Below are 21,697 nucleotides of genomic sequence, written 5' to 3'. Positions count from 1 at the left end.
CATGCACATGGATGGACGAGTGGCGGGAGAAGCAGGCGTGCCTCGATCGTCACAACCGCGTGGGCGTCACTGAGCGGTCGCTTAGTAAACAAGCGGCGTTCCTGCGGTGTCTTGGACCGTCCCTTATTGCGGTTAATGCCGTGGCGCTTTCCTTTATCCTGACGAGTGGCCGACAAGCCCGATCTGCAAACCTCGTCGCCAACGGATGTGTCAACACCGCGGCGGCGATGCCTCCCGCCCTACACCGGGGCGTTGTTTACGCACCGCCAAAAAAGGCAACTCGATCTGCCGACATGCCGAAAGTCAGGGTCGCCGCAGCCGGTTTCGCGCGCGCCTCTTCCGATGCGAGTCCGGCCCGCTGCACTTGCCCGCTTTCGCGCTCTTTTTTTTTTTCCCTCTCTCTTCACTCTTTTGTCCGGCGTCGCTCATTTTCCGCGCGGTGCCACGCGACCTTGTCATCACGGCGTGGGCGGCGGCACGAGCCGATTGCGCTCTCTCGCATTAGAAAAGGAGCAAAGCAAACATCTACGTCGTTCACGCTACATTTCTCCCACCGCTGCCTTCTTCTGAATGGCCGAGATAAAATAAGCACCGGCACGTAGCGGCTTCGAAGCAGCCAATAGTTCGACTCCGTGGTGGAAGTAACACGCTCACGTGTTATCAGCGTAAAGGCATTGGGAAGAATGGGAAAGAGAAAGGGAAAGGTACATCACTCACCCGCTCCTCCCGCCCGAGCTCCTGCCTCTTTTGGTGAAGTCAAACACCGTCACCGGGGAGGATAGTACGGGCCATATCTGCGCCAACTTATTGCGGACCGAGTTGGCGTATAGCGGGTAGGCGTAACGTGCTATACTCGTGGTGCACCGAATGGCTGGCGGTCGTCCGGAGAGAAGGGATGTCCTCCGTTTTCTTTTTTTTTTGTCCGCTACGTGCTCGGACCAGGCGCGGCCATTGGGGTCCAGGGTTCGGCCATCCGCGAAAACGAGGAGTGGAAACTGGAGTTTATGCGCTGTGCACGGTCGAGACCTGAGCGCGCCTTGGCGTGCCCAGCCGTAATCAGGGAAAGTCCACGGGGACCCCTCCTCCGCCTAACACAGCGAGGCTGCCGTCCTTTCTTAGAAGCGTGTCCGCAAACGAGCTGGCTCACACGTTACGGGACACGACGTGGAATCGCCTTCGCGCCCCGGCGACAGGCTGGACACGCGCTGACGCTGCCTGTGCGCGGCCTCCATCCACGAATGTTGCCGCCTTTTTGTGAGGGAAAGGCGCTGAGCTCGGAGAACCGCGCCCCAGGAACCACCCGCGTCAATCATGCGTCGCGCCGGCTCCGTTTTCCTGGCTCCGAGAAGTGCGCGCTGACATTTCGGTCGTCGCGCGGTCCTTGCCCGACGAAGTGAATACACGGGTATATATCTCCCGAGTGGATAACGGCGCACACATTATGCCACCCGCACTGCCACGCTGAAGACAAATGAGTGCATCACTTGAGCACCCGCGCCTTTTCGGTCGTATATGTTGTTACCACCACCAATTTCGCGAACATTTCTGTGGGCACAACTTTCTGATTATTACTGCTAATATATAAAGGCACAAAGTATGGTAAGCATAGTTGTCGGGTAACATTCGCAAAAATAAACTACTAGCAAAAATTGAACACTAATAAACAAAAATACCCCAACTTTTACACCAGAACAGTGAGCCGATCGACGTCGTTGATTACGCCGTTGTCAAATGTGTATTCGGGCAAGCGCGATCAGGCGCGATCATTCAGTATCGGTTTCCTGCGTGAAATTACCCGAGCTCCATCAATATGAAAGAATTAGCAGCGTCGCCCTTTAGCGAACCATAACACGGATATGGACTCCTTGCATAAATCACTTCCATTCTTCCACAGGTTCGATCGGCTCACTGTTCTGGTGCAAACGTTAACTGGTTTACTTTTGTTCATCGCTGTTAAGTTATCACGCCGACCCCTTTTAAGGTGCGTGCCACAGTAATCAAAATAAAAGAAAAAGACTTGGAGGACGCTTGAGCTTTGCCTTCAAGAGTAGAACGCGATAGCGTAATCGGTCTCCGTTCACATCGCCTTCTCAATTGCGAGCCTCGCTTCTGTTCTCGGTACATGCCTCAACCGTGCTGTAAGGAAACGAACGACTGTGCGCGTAACATTGGCCGTTTCAAACTATCCCGGAATGCCTACTGCAAGTACAGTTGTTAAGTGCCCACTACGCGATAATTCTTCCTTTTGAAAATTGGCCATGTATCCACTACGCGGCCGTAAGGCGCCACACGCACCCTCGCAGCTGCACACTTTGTAATGGGTGGGGCAGCTTTGAACCACTCACTCGTTGCACAATTCACATGCTTTGACGCCTGGCGCGATTCTACGCTTCTGCCACGCAATATTACATGCGTTAAGGAGACTCCTTCGGTTACATGACATTCACATAGTGTTTCTTTCCGAAGCACTTTCAAGCAATAGCGTCGCTCTTAGAGTGATAAGGTTTCTTTCCCTGCAATAAGGAAAAAAAAAGCAATAGCGTAGCTCTGTGGTAAAACACCTGCTAGCCACGCAGGCGGCCTGGGTTCGAGTCTCACTCGATGCTAAGTTTTTTATTATTTATTTTATTTGCATCTTTCTCGATTTTTCGGTCACGGACAAGATGATGATTTTTCGCTTAAAACCATCGACACCGACATCGGACTTTTTGCGAAACAAACCATTTAACGCAAGCGCGTTAAAAGCACGGACCGCTGCGCCGTTCGAGGAATAATCATCTTATACGTACCGGGCATTCTGAAAAGTATCGCCATTATAAATCCAATATTGAATTGCTTTGACAGGCCACCATGAAGGGTGCAATTTAAAAGATGACGTTGCTGGTGACGTTGCTGGTTTAAAGGACGACCCTTCTGCTCACACTAAGCGCGTTGCTACGTGGGCTCTTCGTTCTCTCGGCTGTGTTTGCAGGATATCTAGAGAATTCAGTTCTCCTGAAGCATTCCGTAAATAGTACACCGCAATATAGGTCTTCCTTAACTTGAAATATGCGGCTGTGATCTGGACTGACATTTCTAAATCCAACAGTAACACTACTAAGCGAATCCAAAAAACAATTCCTAAGCATATACCGTATTTTCTCGCATATAACCCGCCCCTGCATATAACTCGCACATCTAACTTTAACTCTAAAAAAAAAAAAAAGAATATGTATATAATCTCTGCATATAACCCGCACCCCCACTTTTTAAGCACATTTTTCTGGCTTTTTTTTTGTGTGGGTTATATGCGACAAAATACTGCATAACCATCGCTTTGCTAGAAATGACTCCGAATCTCGTTCTAGGCCTGCTGGATTACTGTGACTGTACTCTCTTCACTGCCGACAAAATCGCTCTCATCTGCTATTTCTTTTCAAGCTCGTTCACAGTATCGTATCCTGCCCAGAAACTCTTAGTTGTAACATTTTTCGAAATGCGCGCGTAAGACAACCAGACAGCATAGACCGTTTCATGCACCCGCCTGCCTCTGCCAACACTCAACCGTCCGCATGATACAAAGTCTTTATAATTCTCACTTTCTTGATCTCGATGTTTTTCATTGCTCACAGTCATTGTTTTCCTTCAAGCTTAGCCCTGTTCATACATAGTCTCGCACACTGTACAAGTCCTGTTCTCCTTTGTCTTTCAGCTTACCTTGCGTATTATTGTATGCGAGTTTATTTTTCGTAGTCCTTCTATATTTCTAACGTAGTGTCATTGCATTTTTGACCTGTTTCCTGACTTTGTTTATACATTTTTTTCTTTTTGTTTGTATTTTCATCTGTAAACTGTCCTTACTGCATGGTTTATTATTAGTATTTTTTGTTTCGCGTGCCAGCACAAATACCTTACTGTACTGTAAAGCAACGTTGTTGTACAGTGCATAAATTTCCTGTACATTATTTGCTGTACAACAAACTTACTTTTTTATGCGCCATTATTGATTTTTTTTTTGTAAAAGTCAGTAGTTGTAGTATTCGTTTTCGAAAATATTCGAAAAATATTTGATTTGATTCGCACTTGGCTTTCATTATTCGAATTCGCTTCGAAGTCGAAAACATGACATTCGCACAACCCTAAATAAAAAGCTTGGTTTCGCTTAGGAAACGGAAGCGGGCGACAATTAAGTTCCAAAATGTGAGGCATATGGCTGACAGTCTTTATAGAAGTATACGTGCACGCCATTTCGTTTTCAATATGCGCACACATTCACGTGACAGAATAGGTTGTTGTGGTACAACAAGAACGGCGCTCTCGATTACGAAATGTGCACGACAAAGCGGTCGTATTTTTCCACATGGACAGCTATACGCGACAGGCGGCCGCCGAGAAACGAAAATTGTGTTCAGATGCGAACCAAGAGGCCGCGGCTTACATTTACATATTGATAGGTATCGAATGAAGGAACGTCTCTGTGGCGACGACTACTCGAGGGAGGACACCACGGCGCCTCTAGCTGTGCCGCCTTGTAACGGAGAGAATTGACGTTTGAAGCTGAGCGCCCATGTCTTCCAGCTGCGCTCCCACCCATGCGATCAACGCAACAGGGTTCGAAGTAAACATCCCGCGGTGCCAGGAAGAAAAATAATCTCGTTTCTTTGTGTTTTTTTCTCATACGACGCGACGGGTACGCTATGTGTTGCGGCGCTACACACAGTGGAGACGCGAAGGGGAAAGACGCAGCGATGCGGTTCGATGGACGGTTCTCACCTGACCTGATCTCGGAGCCCAGCCGAGGCGGGAGCCGACTTATGTATAGCAACATGGCGTGCCGCCGCACGTGAGACTCGGAGCCTGGCCGTTCAGCACGGCGACCTCCAGCCAGCGCGCGAGGTCGTCTCAGACGCCCTTACCGGCGAGATTCATTACCTGCCTGAGCACGTCCGCTGCACGAGCAAAGTACGAGGCACGCCAGAGGAGGGAGATAGAAAAAAATAATGCCAGAGAGGGAGCCCAGCTAGGTGGATGGGGATTCGCAAATTACCAAGCGCCGGCCTTGGGAGCGCGTATTACGCAGTGGCTCGCGGTTTAGAGTGAGCCAGAAAGAGACGGATCACTTTTCGCAAGGTTGCCGGGGGCTGCTTCGGTTCAGTGGACGAAAGTGTGTGCAGCTTAAAACTAGCAAGAGGGCCTGTCGGCCGGAGCTGACGTTGGCGCTCACCGAGGGCGGGGAATTCGCGGAAAGAGAGAAGCCGCCAAGGAACAGTGGCCTCAACTTGCAATGTTACTCGGATGCCAGAAGTTGGTGTCACCCTGTTTTAACTTTAACGAGCGACGTTTCTGCTCACGTACTGGGCGCTTTCTGAAGGCTTTCATTGACGAACACTGTGTGCGAGAGCAGGGTAAAGAGTAGTGCGTTTTCCTCTCATTGTGTCGGCCTTATAGGGCGTCAAATAGCAGTATATTGGACATGAAGAATAAAAGAACCGCAGAACAAAGCGCTGTTCAATATTCTACTGTTTTTTACAAGACCTATGAAGTAGCCCAAATGCAAACGTTGCGTCTCACCGTGATTTACAGCGTTCGAAATACGCCAACCAGTCAAGACGTTACGGTGGTTCGTTCTCATATGTAAAAGCTGGCGTACGAAAAAAAAAAAAAAAAAACGGAAGCAAAGTGGAAATTCTGCCATTTACAAGCGCTCACGCATTAATGTGCAAATTCTGCTGACTTGACAGACTGCGCACGGAGCTTCGTGGTGGCCGTTTCTCTCAGAATCTGTAAGATTACAGAGTTCGTGACGTGTTCACGAGTAAATATTTTTTCTGAGTAGCGGTCAGTATACCGTAAAAGTGTGATTGAACTATCCAGTCATTTTCTTGATGCCCCGCCATCTGTCACTGTCCATGACATACAGAAGGCAGCCCTGCTGCAATGCGCAGCAGTTTCCCACCGTTCTCGCATCCAGCAGTTACTGTCAACTGAAGAGCTCGGGTTCCGTCACCGACTAATTTGCCTCGTGAAATAGTTGCTCTACATCGAACATAAATATAGAATGCGGAATGGGTGCAAGAGAAGGCTAGAGCTATGAATTTCTGCGTCATATTCGGGAGAACCTACGCACCTCACAGAAGTTTCCCATCACAGGCAGGGAAAAATCTGCCAGTATCAGCAGACTTCATTTCGTTGCTGGTTTGTGGAAGCAATGTAACCGCGGCACGACCCAGATATGGGACAAGGAAGTATCCTGCGCTTTTCGCTTACGCTCCGTAAAGCAGTTGAGGCCCCCATTCAAAGCACAAGAGAGTGAAAGTTTCGAGGTATAGCCGCCTGATCAAGGTCGAAGCGCTACAAAATAACAACACAAGAAACTTATAGCTGCCCCCGTACCTCCGAAATGGATAACCGCTGGAGGTCACAACGCTTTATCCAACGAAAATACGGGGAGCCGCATTAACAGTGCACCACGCAGTGTTTGTTTGCTACATGCAGGAGAAAGACTTTTTTACAGCCTGCCGTTGAAGTTTGAATATCTGAAAACTCAGGTCATAGTTGGTTAATTAAAGCGAGCAACGGATGTCGAAGCCTCTGTCATGTACCCGTAACACCGGACTTAACCCAATGCTTGTCAGAGACAAACTTGCGCGCCTGGCGCGGGAACTCTTAACTCAAGGAGGCGGGTTCGACTCACGGCCACGGCAGCCGCAAATCAATGGGGGCGAAATGCAAGAACACCCGTGTACTTAGATTTAAGTGTACTTTATTGAACCCCAGGTGGTTAAAAATAATCCGGAGTCCCCCATTGCATGGTGTGCCTCATTGAAATATAGTGCTTTTGGCACGCAAAACCCCAGAATTCAATTATTAGAAAATAAAACACTACAGCACGCACTTTAACTGTCTAGATTTGGCTGCTGACACCTGAACTGCGGTCAACCGTGGGAAGTAAAACGACAGGGAGGGCCTATGGCAGAGAGGATCGGGGAGAGGCGAGGATTATTTAAAAGGTCGAATGGTGGTTCAGTTTGTAACATCTGTTTTGTTCGCAGATACTACTGCAGTACAGACTGGAAATCTTAGTACTTGACTACGTGCTCAGATAGCGCATATACTCAGCTTTTCCTAAGGTCACGGGAACTGCAAGAATTTGACGCCGTCTCTTACTGTTGCCGTCAGCGAATAAGCACGAGGATTTTGTTATAAACTTATGGACCCGTATTCACAAACAGTTCCTACGCTAGAATTGTTTTGTAAGAGAAAATTTCAAAAAATTCTGAAGCTGTACATATTATTGAAGGCTACCAGCCAATGTAAACGGCCTATACGAGAGAAAAAAGCTTTCGGTTAAGTCGTGCTAGATTTTCTGGCACGAACACTTTGACCAATGTACTATTAATGTTGCACTAACTAACTAACTAACTAACTAACTAACTAACTAACTAACTAACTAACTAACTAACTAACTAACTAACTAACTAACTAACTAACTAACTAACTAACTAACTAACTAACTAACTAACTAACTAACTAACTAACTAACTAACTAACTAACTAACTAACTAACTAACTAACTAACTAACTAACTAACTAACTAACGAACGAACGAACGAACGAACGAAGTAACTAACGAACTAACTAACTAACTAACTAAATAAATAAATAAATAAATAAATAATTAAATAAATAAATAAATAAATAAATGCACTGAGAGCAAATATTATTGTCATATCTGGCGCACAGAAAGTCGCTTCACAGCACCCACGAATGAAATTAAAAACGAAGGATCATGACAACGCAAAACAAAAGGTGCGTAGCGTTTATTTTGCAACCAACAAGTTGGATTGCGGACTAAAAAGTGGGTTATAACGAACTAACATGTATAAAGAAGTAATCGTGATTCGCCTTGAAATTCTCATATTGACCCATGTACCTAAATTCACGTTTTAACAAAGAAAAACTTTCCATGAACGGCTACAACCAACCTGGGGCCGAATTCACAAAACTTCTCTTTGGTAAGTGCGTCTTCCCATTGGTCAGCAGGCTTCAATAATAATATGTCCCGCATCGTGATTGGCTGAAATATTTTCTTACAAAAATTTTTAGCGTATATATATAAGACGTTTACGTGAATGCGGGCCCTGTTCATTACTATAATTTACTGATCATTACGTGCCGATTAGGGCTACGACAAGGCAGTGCGCGAGGCTAGTTGTAATTCGTTTGAGCCAGCAGGAAGTGTCGACTACGTGGCGACTCGGCGAATAAGCGACGCTGCTGAGTCGGCGCCAGGCACGCGCACTGCCGCTGCTGCCTCGCACCGCACTTTGCCAACGCCGTCAGCTTCCGTTCTCTCCTGGGCTCTGCTGCTGCTATGGCATGCTACGCCTTGGTCGATAGGTCGTGTGGCTTGCGTTGCGAAGGTTTTATGCGTAATATCCTGCTGAACATGTGCAAGAAAGAGACTGAATTTTATATTTAATTTCCATCTCTGTCATGCTTCGTAATAGGCTCTAGCGAAGCCGCGCCGCCGTTATATAGCTGGAATGAGTCTTAAAAAATCTTTTAAAGGGCCCCCAAGTAACTTAAGAAAATATGAGCGCGTTATTCTCTCCTGGCGTTTCCCGTCTTTTTTTGGGCACAATTCGTGGCGACAAAGTCTGTTCACGTGACGTCATGCGGAAATAAGCTCACGATTGGTCGATATACGAGGAATTATAGTTTTGAATTGTCTCCCGTCCTGCTTTGCCGTGCAGTCGCACACCCGTTCTGCCTTGTCTCGCATGACTATCATGCGCGATGAACTGATTTCACTTCGTTTTGTGCGTTTTCGACTGCGCAAGCGGAGATAACGGCGTGTAGCCGAAAAGCGCGAAATCTTGAAAGGCTCAACGCTTAGTGCCGTCAGTGTCCACGCGCTTTGTGAAGAAATAAGTGACGACCAGGAGATGGCGCCTGTACTAAGGGTAGCGAAGGCGAGAAAGACACTGCTCTCTCGTCTTTGAACTTGGACAACAGCAGATCCGGGCATCTCCCGCGTGCGGCGCCTTCGCTTGCGACAGACACCTCTGCTGAGCCTTTCGAGTTTTCGTGGCGCATTGCCAAAGGCTCGATTCTCGTGTTGGCGAACATTTCTTTGAAGCATTAATGCAGTATTAAAAAAATGGCTGGCTCTTCCGTATTCCAGAGTGGACGTAAGCATGAAATGGCTAAAGGCAAAGCAGGCACTAGCAACAGTCTTAAAACGGGTATATTGCATGCTCGCAAGGGCACACAACAAAATATTGTGCATTGGTTCATATGGACGCCATTGTTTCCTGGGCTTTGCCTAGCGTGTGTTCAAGAATCCGTGATTTATTTTAAATTACGGATTCTTCTGTTTCTGTTTGAAATCCCCTTGCCGAAGAATCCGTGATGAGTTTTAAAACGCGTTTAGGTGTCAGGTCACAGACAAGCCTCGCACCGGCCACAGGGTGACGTTGGCAAAATGGTGACAGCGCCGAAGCAACACTGCAAAATGGCCAAGCACTGCGCGAGCAGGACTCGCGAGCAGGAATCGGCACAGGGACAATATTGTACCAATGACTCCAGTGCTGACTTTGAGTAAGCATGTATTACCCATTTATTAATGACGTCATCATTAGTATAGTGTCACGTCGTCTGCAGATTCTCAATTATTTCTGCCAAGGTAGAGGTGACGTCTCTTGCGACAAATGGTAATTGTTACTTTCGTTGATTTTTGGGACGTAAAAACCAGACGTGTAGTTACCCTCTCTTGTAGACCCATCAGCGAATACGAATGTGTTAACGTCTTTCGATCGACTCACGTGAGTCACTGGATCACAGCGGCTTGTGTGTGGTTTATAAGCGTCCGCCAGCCTACGACGACGAGTGTTGTATACGGACACTGCATAACACCCGTCCCGTTGCGGCGCCGCTTGTGAAACCGTACGATGATGGTGAAGATGGATTAGCATTGACAGCTCCATTATGGAAAGCAGTCATCTGGCTGGTTCAAGGACACCACATAAAACGACCTTTCGCTGTTTCTCGGAGGTACGCAGCGGGCGGGCAGTCGTTAGAATGAAGTAATAGATATAGCGAAAAAAAAAAGTTAATTGAAGCGAGGTTTTACTGTACGACAGCCATGCTTCTTTTAACTTAAGAATCAGCAGGCGAAATTTCTTAAAAGAAGAGGTAAAGCAGTGAAAATAGTGATCACTATGGGCATAACGCAAACGCAGCGAAACCTGATGACTCACCTTGCTGTACTCATCGTGAATCGCCTCGAGATCATTTGGTTTGACATCGTCCTTCTCCAGTTCCTAAAAGAAAATAAAGAAACGCCAGAAAATTCTGTTTAATGCGTGCTCAGTGTGACACAGCGCTCAATCGTGCTGCCAGCTGCATACGACAGTGCTATGCAATTGCAACCTGGGATGAGCTAACAGGTTAGTAAAAAAAAAAGCAGGTAATAATAAAATAACAGCAGGTAATATTTTATTATTTCCTGCTATTAATTTATTGTTGCCTGAAAACACTGTTTTAAAATGATTTCAGCGAATAGATTTTGCATTAGGCAGAAAGGTGTGCTTCTCACACTCAAAGTGCATGATGGGAATCGTGACATTAAGAATGAAAAAAAAAAAAACATGGTTGATCCCTCCGTCACAGGAATCGGATTAACACGAAAGTAAAGCGTGCCCTTACAGAATTAACTGAATGTTTACTATACATTGATATAAGAGAGTTTGCACAATGTATATTGATGTCTGGCAGCTGTGGCACCATTTAACGCGTATGCACCCGCTTTGATGATTGGTGGTACATCTCCATGCCGACGACTAACGTCCATGTTGATAGATTAAACAAACCCTTGTGGTAGCTGTAGTAGTTAACGGTGAAAGCGTAATCATAGAACGAGGTGTGATAACCAGAAGAGCGTCGCATATTGGACGCGGAACTTGGTCGCCATTACGCGGCATGTTAAAATGTGATTGAATACCACGGCCGGACTAGAGGCAAACGCAAAGCGCGTCGTACCGTCCCGGTAGCCCGGCCGCGATTTTTCTCGGGGCGAGCGCGTGAGCGGGGAACGCGGTGTTACAGCCATGTGACGCAGGCGCGCGTCGCAGAGCTATTTTTGGTTTCGATTAGCGTGATGCTATGAGCTAGGCCGACGCTTTTACGACGCTTGGGCAAAGGTCACCACCTCGCGGTGTGTTAACGCAGTGACAAAATTGAACTTCTATTGAAAACGCGCCGAATGGGACGTGTAAAGCGTTGCAGGTGCTAATCGCGGAGTCCACAGTAATGACGAATTACTTTCTTTACCGCTCCCAGAGGGCAACACCACCCCGCCGACCGGGAGAGTGGTAGATATAATAGGCGCGTTTGTAAAGCCGCTAGAGTCTGTGACCGTGGCGCAGTGGATAGCGTGCCCGGCAACTGTTGTTGCGGAAAGAGCGGTCGTGGGTTCGATGCCCGTTGACGGAACTTTTGTCATCTGATCGTGTAAATTTTTTCGACGTCATTTCCGTGACGGAAATACGTCACTGGAATCTTGGTGGACCCCGGCATAAAACACTTTCGTGTTAACATGGCAAAAGTAAATGCACACGAAAGAAGCAAAAGTACAGTTTCAACTTAGCCGATCGTGCCAATGTTTTAATAATAATTGTTGGGGTCTTACGGCCCAAAGCCACGATATGCTTATGAGGGACGCCGTAGTAGAAAGCTGCGGAAATTCTCCCCATCTGGTGTTTTTTAACGTGCACCTAAAGCTAATTACACGGGCCTCCAGCATTTCGCCTCCATCTAAATGCCGCCGCCGCGTCATATAAATATTGCCCATTGCGTTAAAAAGAAAGGGAAGCAAAAGACTCGGTGTTTGCCGAAATAAGCAAGGGACAGCCAACATCGCGGCTATCGTCAGAGACACCAACATTAATAAGATAGTTCTGAGTCATAGCAACCAAAGCACACCGCAGTTCTATGTTCCATCGTCGCCATGTTGTTCGCATAGGCGTGCGCAGGGTTCCGCATCAGGGGAGGCCAAGTATGACCGCAGCGCCCCCCCCCCCCCAATTTGTGACGTCATCGCACGAAAGGCGGGCTGATCACGGAGGCTGCGCAAAATCACGTTAGGCGCAGAAAACTATCGGGGGGGGGGGGGGGGGGGGAGGGGGATAAATACAGTGACTGAGAGAAAAAGACGATGGCCTTGGCCTTCGAGTCGTCCTAGGCGATTGTATAAGGGATCCTGTGAGTTTCTATTCGTGGCTGCAGTAACACTGCAAATTTTCACTTATGCGAAAATGTGCTTGCAAGAGAGATTTTTTTAATTCGGCCCCAGATGCTTACCTGGTGTTAAGGCCAAACCCCATATACGCGAAAATGCACGCGACAGCGACGAGCGACGCGACGAAAATCGCCTTCGCGCAAGCGGTCGCTTGGATGGGCAAACCCCATTCACGCGACGGCTTCGGCAAGCGATCTCCACTGTTGCTGGCATGAGGGCGTTTACTCGTACCAAAAGTGGTCCGGTGTCAGCGGTATGCAAAGTAAAATACGATGTTTTGTTGCATAATGGTACATAAAATGTTTATCATTGTCTTGCAGCATTTTTTTCGATCCCATCACTGCTGCTACGTGCCGCCAAGCCGCGTCACAGACGGCGCGGCACTTGTAGTTCCCGTCCCTGACGTCCCGTAACGCACGTTCGTGTTCAACAACGTGAACGTTGCGCTCGTCGCCGTTGGCCATGTTGATGAACGTTGTTTGTTAAAGCGCGTCGATAAGAAAGTGGCGGCAATCAGCCGTACGTCACTGATGCATCTTGTTCCGGTGTTTTGCTATTGGCTGCTTGAGCACAGCACTTCCGGGCGACGAGCGACGGATTCCAAATCTGAAAAACCTAGCGATCGCGCGATATCGACCACGCGACACGTCGCGCGAACGGCTCGTTTCGTCGCTCATAGTATCGCTCGTCGCTGTCGCGCGCATTTTCGCGCATATGAGGTTTGGTCTGATTTTTATATATATATATATATATATATATATATATATATATATATATATATATATATATATATATATATATATATATATATATATGCATACATACATACATATATACACACACTCACACACACACACACACACACACGCACACACACACACACACACACACACACACACACACACACACACACACACACACACACACACACACACACACACACACACACACACACGTGGCGAGTTGGTATGGACAGAACAGAGAGATAAACCTTTTAATGAAGCTGGAGATGTTTGCCTGGCTGTTCGCCTGACATGCTACTCCAGGTGCTGGGTGACGATTATGATTTATACAGTGATAACCACATAACACATACAGTCACACAAGTTTACAAAGTTTGGTTCAGGCTCGTGGCCCGCAAGAAATTCAACAGCGCTTTCGTGGCACGTAGCGCACAGGTGCTGCTTTGCCATGGGCCCAGAACATGTCGCAACTCTAAGCACGATCCCCGTTGAAGATGCAAGGCTGCCTTCAGAGACTGTCTCTCTGATGCGTATCGCTTGCATTCACAAAGAACATGATGTAAATCTTCTTGGACGTTGCATTGGACGCACATTGGTGAGTCCGCCAGCTTAATCTTGCTCCTGAAGTAGTAAGCGCGCTACTGAAGTATTATTGATAGGAACGAACGCCCTTTCTGTCCCATGCCACGAGGCATCCGATGAACGCCGCCGGTTTTTCGTTTGCATGAATGTTCTAACGCTAATGCATCAGTCAACTAGGGCATTACACTCACTCTTCTCGTGACGCTGGTATGTGTCAGCCGAAGCGACTGTCGGCACGCTGGCAGCCCCCGTAGCATGACCAGGGCGGAATTTTTTTCGGGGGGTGTTTGTGTGTATGCCGCTAGCTTTCCTTTTGTTCTGCTTCTGCGTGCATTCCCCAGTGGTAGCTTTACAGCGTTTGTTAAAACAATTTAAGCTGACGATTTTAATGCCCACAATCAGAAAGGCTGTCACTGTATAGGCTTTATCCAAGCGGTTGCTTAACGCTCAAAATAAGATAAAAGGCAACATAACGTGTATGGTCTTATAAAGCGAAGTAATGAGGCTGAAATCCGTAAAATAAAGAACATGAAATGGAAAGCGCGTCTTACAGTTTTCATTGTCTCGTAATTTTTTTCCCTCTTCTTATCACGCAGCAGAATGGAGTGCGAATGGATGCCTCGACATTTCGCACTTCATCTGTCTTGGAATGTCCAGTGTTCAACGCATGAAGTAAAAAAATGCCCTGGGAGTCGCAGAAGCATCTATACGTTTAAGGAGCCCTGCAACAATTCTCCAAGTAACCACTGAGTAGCTTCATTAATGGAGTTTATTGCCTCGCGAATCGACCACCCCAAAAATGTTCAGAATCCGTCAAGTACGAGCGGAGCTAGAGATTTTTCGCAAGCTATAACTGCCTTTTCTCTTCTCTCGTCCCGACGAGGGATCTCGAAACTAAGCAGGGAGAGGTGGCACGGGAGAAAGGAGATACGTCACGCACGCGTCATGACCTTGAGCACATTTACTTTTTGCTTTTTCTTCTTCGAACGCGCTGCTTACTTTTACTGTGATCGCGAGCACGTGGCGGCCTCCCGCGGCGGCTTCGGCAACTATGCAGCTAACGATGCTCAAGTCAGCTAACAGACGTGAATTTGGGTCTATGGCGCGGTCATTCTGGTATATGGCATCATTTGTTGAGAGAAGTGGGAACGATTTCTAGCTGACATTGAAAATTAATTGTAAATTCCAGGCCGCGTGCTGCGCTATAATGTTTGGCTCGCGTGTTCTCAGAAACCTCGACTACCGACCTGCAGCGGTTTCTGACCATGCTGAAAAAGTGTTACAGGGCCCCTTTAACAGAGCGCACGTGTCAGGTCCTCGGTGCAGACACATGGCCATTGGAACTACACGGACGTAGAGGTCAAGGCCGAGCTGCCCCCCCCCCCCCCCCACACACACACACTGTTTTTCTCGTTCCCCGCCCGACGGCTCTTTGTCACGCGGAACGCCCTTCAAGACCACAAAATCTTGTCCAGAGAGAAAGAATCCTCTAAGTGCAGCCGACGTGAGAAAAAAAAAAGGGGGGGGGGGGGGCAACCAGAACGCGGTATAAAGGAGGATTCTGAACGGCAGGTATCGAGCGACGTGACTGCGGGCTGCATTCGCGCCGACGGTCGCTATGGCGAGAATCGCTGTCGTTGAATGGACGGGTCCGATTTCGGCGAAACGATCGGTTCGACGATCTGCGAACACAGGCACGATGTCAGCGCCTCTACTGCGCCCTCTGGTTCACGCAATTCAGCCTGTCGTCGCTCGTACGGTCTTTTTTTCCCCGACATGCCTTCGTGGTTCCCAATTTTAGGTGAAAGCACACATTAACGGCTTCGAGCCAATAAGCGGTTTATGCAACCCTGTTGGATCCCTCGACAGCAGGTGGAGGTCAAAAGGCCGATCAAAATATCATCGTTGCTTTTTCTTAGCCTATAGGGCCGCTTTGATCCACGTGTCTTAGCAATATCGTGCGTGTAAACGAAAAATATTGGTATTGAGCAAATTACAAACCAATGAACTGTCCCTGTCGAAAACAAGAAGACCAAGTGCGAAAGGTATCCCATTTCGAATTATTCGACCTAATTATATGGTACACTATGTAAAATTTATGTCTTCTTATTTTGAGCCGTTATTATAATGGTCAGATGATAGTGATTCATTTGGGGAAGCGTTCATAAAAGCAGTAAGGGTTTATTCGTAGCAAATATAGGCGCACTGATTAGCTAGCCACCTCTTGAGCTCGTTCAAAATTTTAAAATTTAACGACCCAAGAAATCAAGAAGATTATATGATGTACAGTGATATGGATATATGTAACGGTTCACGGGTGAATGTGGGCAATGAAGAGGAGGAATATGAGGACAGTCGGAATAAAGTGGTGTTCTGACTGACGCCCATGCCTCCTTCGTCACATAGAATTGTAATATCGCAAGATATCCCTCCTTGTAAACGCAAGCAAAGAAGTCGTAGACGTGAATAGACTGCTCCTAGCTTAACAATGGCGCTTTTGGGGACCTAACTGTTTCTTCTTGCGGTCAGAGGAATGCACAGGACATATCCACCTTTTACAAATATTGACAAATATCGCATGAAGTGGATTTCAGAACGAGTGCTATGAGTGAGCTCACCCCAGAGCCACGTAATATCTCCAGTGTACCACACTTTAGATGATAACTTGAACATAAACAGAATCGCAATTAGCTCGCACAAGATAGGGTCAACTGGCGATCACCTGAAGAGGCCTTCGTCCTGCAGTCGACATAAAATAGGCTGACATTGATGATGGTGACGATGAAACCCTGACATACACAGAGAAATAAAGGCGCAGCACAGCCTGTGTCGCTGTGGCGCCATTAAAACCTTTCTAACTAACTAACTAACTAACTAACTAACTAACTAACTAACTAACTAACTAACTAACTAACTAACTAACTAACTAACTAACTAACTAACTAACTAACTAACTAACTAACTAACTAACTAACTAACTAACTAACTAACTAACTAACTAACTAACTAACTAAATAACTAACTAACTAACGAACTAACTAACTAACTAACTAACTAACTAACTAACTAACTAACTAACTAACTAACTAACTAACTAACTAACTAACTAACTAACTAATACCTCTGTCACACGGGCAGCTTTAACTGCGGTTATGCTTAACCGTGGTTACAGGATTAATCGCAGTTAACGCGAACGCGGGTTTGCCATTGCTACACGAGCTCAGTTAGCTCAGTTGAGCAAGCCGACGAAACCACGTGCTGCTCGTATGGTCAGCAAGAAGTTTGGGCACACCCTAAGCAAGTTTCGTGGTACGATACACCTTCGCTAACACCCCCCGACAGTGTATTGAATCGTTCCACTTTCGACTACATATTCAGTGTTTGCAGCTCTGTGAGGCGGCTAGACACGAACAATGCAAAAAGCACTTCCCCTCAAGAAACCTGTAGCGATAATACTGTACCCTCTCGCAAACACGCCGTGGACGGAATAATCTTTGTTGTTGGCCTTTCCACGGCGAGCCTCGTTTTGCCAAGCAAAACTCGTTTTCAATAGTTTTGCTTGGCTATTGTTCGCCAACTGGAGACGCGTTCCGTGAAAATCCTCCGCGAAGCTGCCGAATAACGTGCGCCAGTTCACGGCTGGTGCACTCACAGCTCCGCCATCTTGTCAGCTTCTCGGTTTGTGAGGGTAAACCGTGCTTGCCTAGCTCGGTTTGCGATAACTACGGTTAGGAGACCAACTGCGGTTACGTCTGCCGTGTAGCTACCACTAAACGCGGTTAACCGTAACCGTAGTTAGCTTAACCGCGGTTAAGGCTGTCCGTGTGACAGGGGTATAACTAACTAACTAACTAACTAACTAACTAACTAACTAACTAACTAACTAACTAACTAACTAACTAACTAACTAACTAACTAACTAACTAACTAACTAACTAACTAACTAACTAACTAACTAACTAACTAACTAACTAACTAACTAACTAACTAACTAACTAACTAACTAACTAACTAACTAACTAACTAACTAACTAACTAACTAACTAACTAACTAACTAACTAACTAACTAAATGAGAATTACATTTGCCTGAGTTCATGACGCATTGCATATTCCAGAGGAAAAGATGATTAACCCAAACATGGACCATGCAACAAAAACAACGCTATATTTAATATAATTTTAACTTTCAAATCCCCGTATTTGCTATTAACAACGCATGGTATTTGTAACTCATCTCTATAGCGAAGTAAACTGCAACGCACTTCGGTAAATTGGCCGTGCTTTGCTTGATTAGAGTTTTTTTTTAACGCTGAGGGGATAACTGTCATTAAAAATTGCAAACTGCACCCTATCTATAGTATCATCATTAGCGTCGTTCAGGTTACAATCTAATGCTTACTTCTTTTTGTAGGAAGTGTACTTGTCATTCATTTTAGAAACTCGTTTTAGAAAACTGAACTATCGCAAAATAACACACACACACACACACACACACACACACACACACACACACACACACACACACACACACACACACACACACACACACACACACACACACACACACACACACACACACACACACACACACACACACACACACACACCACGCGCGCGCGCGCGCGCGCGCACGCACGCACACAGATATACATGCACATGTGGACATGCGTTGCTGCGTTATTTCTCAATGTGCCCATTTGAACGTTTTGTAAGTTGAGCGTGTAACCGATATAGTAATTGGTTAATAATCTTTTAATGAATTTTTATAGTGCTGGCCTTACACGTTGTGTACAATGCTATACATTTGAACCCAAGAGCAGTGAAGTATCCGGCTTCAATCTCCTAAAAATGCATTTCGTAATTACATATATACGAAGGGCCGCATGAGTTTTCTGAAGTTTTCAGTCCTGTAAAAATTCCTTGCTTTCAAGTTCTACTTCATTGAAGCGCAACACGCAGAACATTTGTAATTCTAAAGAAGAAGAAAAAAAAAACAGAAGGCGTTTAGAGGTAGTCATCAGCAAGACCGATTTCACTTAGGAGAAAAATAGAGGCGGCTACGCATAATGCCTCATTTACGGTGAGAGGAGGCTGCGCCCTCTCAGTTACGGTGGCACGACGTCAGTATCATAGAGGTGCATCGGAAAAAATCCACGCATCTCCACGAAAATACATTTCACACAAAGTTGCATTCTTTAAATATTATACTGTGCATTAAACAATTGCACAAAAAAAAAAAGAAAAACGTTGAAAGTATTTTCAACACGTCCTATATTTCAAGTAGCCACAGCCAAGCCTGACCACTGCGTAGAAGCCAGCATACGCTCGACAGCGCCGCACTCGGGTCGCTCTGCGCTCGTACGGTACGCTAACTCCTGTGTTAAATGAAAGAAAGAATATGACTCTTAAGGGCTCGTTTTTCTTTGTTAGACACAATATTAATGAGAACTAACAGACAATAACGCCAAAGAAAGTATAGGGGGTGTTATATGTAGTATTTAGAATATAAATGTGAAGAAAGTAAAGTGGACGAAAAGATAACTTGCCGCCGGCAGGGACCGAACCTGCGACCTTCGAATAACGCGTCCGATGCTCTACCACTGAGCTACGGCGGCGGTCATCCTCCCGTCGACTTCATGGGGTATATATGTGCATTTAAACCTTGGAGTGTTAGTCAGCGCCAATCGCAGCCATGGCGGCGAGTGTGGAACACTCTTTTTCTGCCTTTCTGGCGTCACGTAGCACGTGATCTTTTTACGAGCTGGCAGCTGACCAATAATCCCTCGCATACTACCTGAAGGCATCAAGTCTGCCAGAACGAGACCCTTGCTATGAATGAAAGAAAGAATATGACTCTTAAGGGCTCGTTTTTCTTTGTTAGACACAATATTAATGAGAACTAACAGACAATAACGCCAAAGAAAGTATAGGGGGTGTTATATGTAGTATTTAGAATATAAATGTGAAGAAAGTAAAGTGGACGAAAAGATAACTTGCCGCCGGCAGGGACCGAACCTGCGACCTTCGAATAACGCGTCCGATGCTCTACCACTGAGCTACGGCGGCGGTCATACTTTCTTCACATTTATATTCTAAATACTACATATAACACCCCCTATACTTTCTTTGGCGTTATTGTCTGTTAGTTCTCATTAACTCCTGTGTTGTGAGACATTCGTAACACCAACGGCCAGCAGGGGCGTAGCCAGAAATTTTTTTCGGGGGGGGGGGGGGGGTTCAACCATACTTTATGTTTGTTCGTGCGTGCGTTTGTATGTGCGCGTGTATATATATACGCAAGCAAAACTGAAAAATTTCGGGGGGGGGTTGAACCCCCCAACCCCCCCCCCCCCCCCTTGGCTACGCCCCTGACGGCCAGTGCAACAATGACGTCACAGGAGTTAAGTTATTGAACGCACCACATTCTACGTCACTAAACGCGATACTATAGCCTTTCGCGATCGTTTGAGAATACGGGTCCAGAAGTGGACGCTGTTTCGAAGAGCGTGTCGGCGATGACGCATGTCACGTGAGATTGGGAGGGGCACTAGGCGAGGAGGGCAAAGTGGCTTTGGGAGAGGAGACCAGCCGACGAACGCAGGGCAGCGAAGTAATCGCCGCGTTTGGATCATCAAACGCGCTTAAAGGGCGATGCAGACGGTACGATTTTTCATGCGATTCGACGTCCGAGACGGCGGAGGGGAAACCGGAATGGTGACCTTTCACAGAATCGTACAGCCACCATTCCCTCTCCCCCACCGCCGCGTCGGCCGTCGGACCGCATGGAAAATCGGACCGTCTGTCCCCCGCTTAACTTCGCTATTAAGGCACCGTTTCGAAAAATTCTCACATGTCCGTTGTAGATTCGTGTACAACTGCCACACCACACCTAAATTCGACCTCTGGGCGGTTCAGGGGCCCTTTAACGTGCACCTAAATCTAAGTGCACGGGCCTCAAGCATTTTCGCCTCCATCGAAAATGCGGCCGCCGCGGCCGGGACTCGATCCCGCGACCTGCGGGTCAGCAGTCGAGCTCCATAACCGCTAGACCACCGTGGCGGGTGGAGAGTCGCATTGCCGTGACAGTATCTCGCGGTCTTGCTTGCGTATACTTCGACAATGGCTACGTATCTACCGACGCTATAATTCGAGAAATTTGCGGCTGAATTCACATAACTTTTCGTTATTGAAAGCTTTTTGTCACTATATGACCTCATTCGAAAATAGTATATTCAGTACCCAGATTGGCTCACGTCTGTTCGAATTCAGAGATCTAGTGTACGAGCATTCTTTTAGGGGCGAAGCTCCTTATGCCGTGGGTCTGTCCATCCTCCGTTTGTTCGTTTGTTTGTAGTAGCCACCTCTAGGTCGTGAGAAGCGCGCGTTCTGGTATGCAGTAGAAGAAGACGACGACGTTGACGAGTGAGACTCTCGTGCGTGTTCGCCTGTGTGGCATTCTTTCTTCTTTACTGCACGCGTTCTGGTATGCAGTAGAAGAAGAAGACGACGTTGACGAGTGACACTCTCGTGCGTGTTCGCCTGTGTGGCGTTCTTTCTTCTTTACTACGTCTCGTGTTTTCAACGACACCCGAAGACAACATTTCAGAAGTAACGCGCCATGGGGCTCCCTCTTGGCACGCTTTCTCTTTAGCTCGGAGTCAGAAAAGGCACAAGATCTCAAACTACTGCCAACGACACAAAGCCACAACGGTGAATATGCTGCCATCGATTTTGATGGATGCATCATCATTACCATTTACCTTGCACCTAATTTGTCGAGTGGGAATATCAAGACATTTATTGACACGGCATTGTGTAATTATGACAAGTACAAGAATAGACCATTTGTGTTAGTTGGTGACCTGAATGTCGATATTACCGAAAAGAACAATGAGTGGTTCGTACAGCATATGGCAGCCAAATATGCTCTCACGTGCACGTCCTTTGATCATATGAAACCAACGACCATCCGAGGGACGTGTATAGACCTGGTATTTTCTGATTTCCAGTTGCAACCCGTACAAGAACCGCTGTCCCTTCACTTCACGGACCATAAAGCCGTGATAATGAAGGGACAACGCAAGCCAAGC

At 46.8% G+C, this 21,697-nt stretch overlaps 1 protein-coding gene across 1 annotated transcript in view; it reads right to left on the bottom strand.

The window, feature by feature from the left end:
- The window catches only part of LOC119379154 (1-phosphatidylinositol 4,5-bisphosphate phosphodiesterase epsilon-1), a 187,872-nt gene that overhangs the window by 161,995 nt on the left and 4,180 nt on the right, over nt 1–21,697 (bottom strand). Inside the window, exon 4 of the mRNA XM_037648352.2 lies at nt 10,242–10,304. Coding sequence (XP_037504280.1) covers nt 10,242–10,304 — 63 coding nt within the window. The remainder of the gene's footprint in view (nt 1–10,241; nt 10,305–21,697) is intronic.

Source organism: Rhipicephalus sanguineus, chromosome 1 (genome assembly GCF_013339695.2).
Source record: "Rhipicephalus sanguineus isolate Rsan-2018 chromosome 1, BIME_Rsan_1.4, whole genome shotgun sequence".
In the NCBI taxonomy this organism is placed as follows: Eukaryota; Metazoa; Arthropoda; class Arachnida; order Ixodida; family Ixodidae; genus Rhipicephalus; species Rhipicephalus sanguineus.
This window is presented reverse-complemented; position numbering and strand designations above follow the sequence as displayed.